Below are 6,820 nucleotides of genomic sequence, written 5' to 3'. Positions count from 1 at the left end.
TCTGCCGACCTGTCTACTTGTTTGTACATTTCATTTGATCTATTATCGCTTCGGTAAACACCTTTGAATAGATAAGGCTCTTCAATTGTCTCGCTCAATAGAAAGGTACACAAAAGAATGACCGTGTTTTCTAAAGCACGTTTTCGAGATAAAATCTCGTTCACATGACATGAAGTTTGCATTATAAGCATACAAGGTCTCGTACACGCCAGCAAGCATTGCGAGACTACAAAATGGTGGTGCCCTGTCGCCGAATGTAAACAAACCGCGCGATTGCATAAACGCTTATCTATGGCATGGAACACCAAAATCCGAATAAATAATTTTAAAAAATGTGTTTCTCAGGAAGAAAACCAGAGGTTTTCAGGATTTTTTAGAAATATCCGGATTTCTGGATATATCCGGAAGACTTTCATCATTAATTAGAAATTTAATTTACAGACCAACTAGCAAAAAATTTAAGTGACTAGCATATATCTATATTAATATGAAGATAATCTCACATGAAAAAGATGTCTTCAATTGAGCTTATTTCAAATTTAGAAATCATCACTCTCAGCAAAATGTATGTGACAGAAATGTATATTTTGGACAAACTAAAGAAAGATGAGACACTATTCTGTTCTTTACTAGGATATCAATGTTATTAAAAAGTTTAACAAGAAGTATTCTTGAATACTAGACACAGCATAACCATTAATTATAGCACAGTTCTATCACTAAGTTCTGTCACTCTTGCTTATTTCAAATTATACTAACTCAAACATTAATATTAAGAACTGAATTAATAAAAGTGATTAATAGTTTCAATTATCTAAATTATGAAATTATCACAGACCACAAAAATATGAGATCAGTCTTTATCATTCTTTTCAATTAATTCTCTATTAATTCAATTGCATTGCTTCCAAAATTTAGTGATCAATAATAAAATGTATAATACTGATTATCAATGTCATCACATATCATACAAATTTACCATAAAATTCTATTTCCCAGCCTTTAAGTTGCTTTTTTGTCTAAGACAGGCAGTTTTCTCTAATCACTTAATGCAACAGGATTAGGAAAATAGCTTTAACCAATCAGTAGAAACCTAAACTGAAGGAAATTTGGGATGCTATTTTTTTAGAATATTTCATTGCCAATGTTGCACTCTATCATACCTCCTCACACATTTTCCACATTAACTGAACTAATGCTTCACACCATAATAATTATTTTGAAGTTTTGTAGGCTTTCTATTTTTCTTAAGGCCTTAAAGATATGATAGGAACATTTTACAAAGATTTAATAAACTATATAGAGTTCATTTCTAACTACACAAAAATTTGTTACAAGCAAATTTTCTTCTAACTTACAAAAATGAACATCTTATCCTCAAATTCCTTCAGTTTTAAGGTTTCCAGCAAAACATAATGTTTCACTAATGAATAAAAACAATCTCAACATAAATTTCTGTACTCGGAAATTAAAGATAAAGCTTGTCAAATTAAAATTCAAAATAAACAATTTGAAGAAGTTCTAGAACAACTGAAAAAGAACTAGGACATTTGAAAGTTTAAATTATCATCTGTAATAATAAAGCTTTAATGGAGATTAATGATAAACAGTTGCATAGAATCAATGTCCTTAAAAAACACAGACAATGGTACACATTGTTGGAACTCCAAATGATGTTACTCATAATATTTCATTTGTATCATGATGGAAAAAGGGTCTTAGTCAGAGGGTTATAATTTTCTATTCCCCCTAAGAAAATTACTAAAGAGTATGATTGTGTAGGCTTTGAAACTTTTTACAACAACTGTCTAAGTGACAAATTTTGAAAAATGGGTGCATAACTATTGAATAGATTTAAACTCAAGTCACTGGTTTTGCTTTCAGGATGTTATAAGATTTTTGGTCTAGAAAAAAAGCACAATAATTTAAGCAAGGAAAAAACACAGGCTTTAAAAGTTTTTAAAAAATTGTAAGGACACTGTAATTACTAAGTCTAAAGACATAATAAAGAATGTGCAGACCCTCCTGCAAGTTTTCCCATCAAAGCCTCTATTTAGCAGGGGCACTTGTTATGTCCCCGACTAAACCAGATACAGGTATGACTGATTTTAAACACAATGAATTACATCAACAAAGTGGAAGTTATTCCAAATAACACAGGTAAGATTATAGAATTTAAAAGTGATTCCATGACAAACGGGTGAGCCAAAGTTATATGGCACCTTTTAATGTTAAAAAAAACAAGGTGTTGTAATGAAAAATATGTACCAAAATGAACTCTTCAACTTTACAGACAAAACACATCCATTAAATACCTCGCTAGTGGTATACCAGTTCATATACCCGTGGTGCAACCAGAGACATATTGAATCAACCACTAGAAGGCTCTGCAGTCGATTAAAGGAAATCTGTAATGTTAAAACCTACTAAACCAGTAGTATAACCAACCATTGTCTTAACAAATATGATGTTTTGACTACTTACATGTTCTTCCACATCATCCTCCATTCCCAGGAACAATTCTAACTCAGAATGCTAAAATTATTTGTCATTAAGCTAAGAAAACTGCTCATAATCAGAAGATGAACACACTGCTACTACATTTTCAATTGTGAAAATTCAAAGACCAATGAGCCCTGGTATTAGGCAAAAAGGCTTCATCAGCATTGAATACAGCAAATATACTGTTGTGTGGTTGACATATTATTATACATTCTTCACATGATGTGTAGAAACTCACTGCCACAGGCTAGAATCCCGTTTTCTGATTACTTGCAATTTATATATATATATTTATTTATGCAAATTTGGATTCCAATTTTCTAAGATCTTAAAAATATTGGTTTGAAATAAAATATATTAAAGCTCAGAAAACAGAAAATGTTATGCACAAAATTCCATTCTGATAGAATTTGGCTGAAAAGTGTCTCACAAAGTTTTGTTAGTACCCCTTAAGGATGAAAAAGACATGAAAATACCAAAGTCATGATGAGTGTGATAAGCCAGGATGTTCAAACTAAAAAAAAACAACATTCTTACAGTTATGGAATCATAAAATTATTTTAATGAGCTAAGTAGCATTTTTTTGCAAATGCAAGATAAATACAGAAATGTTACATATTGTGTAGAATGCCCGCATTGGAGGAGGGTGGAATACATTTAAACAAAAACTATTCCTGCCCTGCCTCATCAAAGGCTTTCTGAATGACAAGAAATACAACATCAACCTCAGCGCTCTTACCCTGCATTATTATTTCAATCTTTGTATATGGTATAAAAGTGGATTATGTCATAAGTGCTAAAGATTGATTAAGTTAATTGTTTGCTTGTTAAAATTTGAGCAAAGCAACTCATTGGCTATCTGCACTAGCCATCCCTAATTTAGAAGTGATGGATTAGAATAGAAAGAAGGCATCTAATTAGCAATACGCAACATCAATTCTAGGACTGCTCTTTTACCAATGAAAAATAGTACTGACAACAACATAATAATGGTTCCACACTTGAAATGGTGAGCATATTCAGTGATAGAATTCGAACTTGTGACCTACAAGTTGTGAATTAAGTGTTCTAATCACAAAGTCACGCTAGGCCTTAAGTTAATGGTCTGTAGGTGGTGTACGTTTCATGCAACATGATTCATAACCAAAAAACAATATTTCTCATATATGTTAATATATGTACCTTCTTTTTACAGGTCTTCCTTCCTCTTCATCCATAACTTTGTCAACGCAACTGGTTAGTTCTGTCCAATCAGGATGCACACCACATTTCCAGCCATTGGTATAGCGGCTAAAGAGCCAAGAGCTTCGTTTATTTGGTCTGAAACATTTACACATTTTCCGTTTTTTCTTGCACAAACAAGGGCTTTCAATAGCCAAATCTTCGACTAGATGTCGTGCAAATAAATTTCCTCCCGTATTTTGAATGTGAAGGAAAACTATGACGTCAGACCCTTTAATGTTGAATTCAAAACGTTTTTGAGGAACCTGTTTCTTTTTATCCATGGTAAACCCAATTCCATTTAGCTTTTCTGAATTATTTTGATCAAATATCTCTGATGGAATAAGAGATTCACTCTCTGCAAATTCTGGTGAGAAACCCAAACGATAATTGCTTATTTTAGTTTTCAAAGAAGTCATATTTGGCCAATGTAATTTCACTGATGTTACTCCGACTGAACAATTTTCACTACTACAAAAATACCAAAACAAACTTAATGCAAAAACGCTTGTAAACATTACGCCAAAAATTAAGTACCTACATTTCTTTTTTCCGCTACAGTAAGTCTTTTTTGAATAAGTAACATCAAGACTGTTAACGTCAACTGGAATAAGCTTCTCGCGCATTTCAACATTATCATCCATTTTGAAGTTCTTTATAATCTCATTATCGCCCTCTAGGATTCAATATTTTCTCCTTTTTTAAATACATTATTTTTATTTTTTGAGAGGGAAAATAAAATTTTTACAAGCAAAAAAGATTAACTGATTACTGATATTTTATGCGATCCTTAATTTTTATCGAAAATTTTGATGTACTGTATTAGTATTATTATTGCACATTGTCCTACAATAATGTGAAGGAAATATTCACTAAAACTGTGTGCTAATTAAAATATTTCAATCTACATGCAAAAATTCGATGACGAGGAACCCACTTTGAGACTAATAATGATTGGAGACGGCTTGAATGGGTACAAGTAATTTACACTGACACGGATATATATATATATAAATATATATATATATACAGTATTGAACAAAGAAGTCACATGACCGGAGCTGTTTCAAAACTTAGAAGAGGTATCTAGGCACCCCGGGGTGTTGGTTTAGAGTAGGGTTGTTTTATTCAATTAAAATGGATTCCTTGATTTTTCGTTTGTTTATGTTGGGTTCTTTGTTTAAAATGACTGTGTTTTTAATAGAATACTATGTTTTTTTTTTAGTTGCAATGGTGAAAAACATGAGACGGTTTTTTATTGTGTCTTGTCAATCTTGTTACCAATTTTCTTCCTGTTTCTCCGATGTAGAAGTCTGGGCAGTTATTGCATGTTATTTTGTAAATGACGTTGGTATTGTGTGATTCTAAGTAATTTTTGTATAGTAACGATTTTAATTTAGGGCCGGGTTTTTGTGAGAATTTGACAGGAATATTGTGTTTAATGGCTAGATTTGTCCAAGTGTGGATAATTCTTGAGCTGGTTTCAGGAACAAAAGGTAAACTGCAGTGTAATGTACTTTTGTTGGGTTTGTTAGTGTCAATTTTGTTCGTGTGTTGAGTTTTATTGTGGGGAATGTTGGAGAGTTTTGCAACTATAGCTGGTGGGAATTTATTGGTGTGAATAAAGGAATGCTTTATGTGGTTAATTTCTTCATTTATGTAGTCCGTTGATCAGAGTCTATGGCTGTGTTTATGAGGTTTTTAAGTGTATTGATTTTTTGTGTGGTGTCATGTGCGGAATTCCAGGGGATGTAGAGGCCGGTGTGTTCTTCCAGTGAATTTTGGTTTTAAACTGTGTGTCCGATCTAATAATGTTGAGGCTAAGAAAAGATAACTGTTTATTGTTTTCGTGTTCTATGGTAAATTTGATGTTGGGATGAATGGAATTCACGTGTTTAAAGAAAGTTAGTGTGTGTTCTGTACAAGTGAAGCCAGAAAAAGTGTCATCGACATATCTGTACCAGTATAGTGGGGGATGAAGCGCAAAATGTATGGCTTGTGTTTCGATCTGGGTCATGAATATATTGGCAAGAACGTTGTACATTTGCTGTTATGTTAAACCTATATTAAAGTTTTTCTTCATTACCCATTCAAACCGTCTCCAACCATTACTACATGCAAAAAAATTATTGATTTATTGGAAAGAGTTCAGAGGAGAGCTACTCGAATAATACCTGGGATCTAAAGGTTTTCATACAAGGATAGACTGATCTCTGAACTTGTTTCCTCTTGAAAATAGAAAAGTTAGAGAGGTTCTGATTGAAGTGTTTAAGATTATTAAGGCAACTGATAATGTTGATCCATCATCTTTTTTTAATGATGTGAATGATAAGACTAGGAGACACAAAATCAATTTTGGTAGGGTAAGAATTATCTTCAGTTAAGACAGCTTTATTTTTCAAACAGGAAGGTTGGCCTTTGAAATGGGTTGCCTTCAGATGTAGTAAACGTAGTTACTTTAAGGGGGTTATATATTTGTATGATAAGGGCTGGCTTTGAGTTTTTTTAGTGTTTAATCTAATTATTGGATGAAATGGCCTGAATAGACCAAAGATCTCTTTTTTGTCCTTTAATGTTAGGCTATTTCAATTTGATCCAATTGAAATATTTTTCATTATTTTTTATGAGAAACACTGAGTAAAACTGTGTTTTCTCTCAGACAGTGTGAGTCCTTTTTTTTTCTCTCGTCTCTTCTTCGATATTTTCCATGAAAATTCACTACCTGACAAATATTTCAATGTCAAAACTGAAACACACTTATACTAGCATTCATGGAGATATAAGAGGAAATGTAATTTCAATTAATACCTTCCTAATCAGTTATCACAGTTAACATAATATCACAAGGTCTTAACATCAAGATCAAATCCCTTCTCCACACACACATGTTGCCCACTATTGTTTTTTGTGTAATTGATACATATATGTGTGTAAGACTGCACACATATATCCATTTATATATACATATATTGCTACATATGTATATACAGGAATCCCTCGATTAGTGCGGTTAATGTGGGGGTCTTTGCGCAATAAAAATGTGATACTTTTAACGTTTTTCTACGCCTACACAGTGAATAGTGTAAAGAGCTTTAGG

At 32.4% G+C, this 6,820-nt stretch overlaps 1 protein-coding gene across 1 annotated transcript in view; it reads right to left on the bottom strand.

The window, feature by feature from the left end:
* The window catches only part of LOC106465871 (heparan-sulfate 6-O-sulfotransferase 2-like), a 10,326-nt gene extending 5,966 nt beyond the window's left edge, over window positions 1-4,360 (bottom strand). Inside the window, exon 1 of the mRNA XM_013926112.2 lies at window positions 3,685-4,360. Within this exon, the coding sequence (XP_013781566.2) occupies window positions 3,685-4,349 (665 nt within the window). The 5' untranslated portion in view covers window positions 4,350-4,360. The remainder of the gene's footprint in view (window positions 1-3,684) is intronic.
* Window positions 4,361-6,820: the final 2,460 nt, after the last annotated feature.

Source organism: Limulus polyphemus, unplaced genomic scaffold (assembly GCF_000517525.1).
Source record: "Limulus polyphemus unplaced genomic scaffold, Limulus_polyphemus-2.1.2 Scaffold2082, whole genome shotgun sequence".
In the NCBI taxonomy this organism is placed as follows: domain Eukaryota; kingdom Metazoa; phylum Arthropoda; class Merostomata; order Xiphosura; family Limulidae; genus Limulus; species Limulus polyphemus.
Note: the sequence above shows the minus strand (reverse complement) of the source record. Positions and strands in the feature narration are given on the sequence as shown.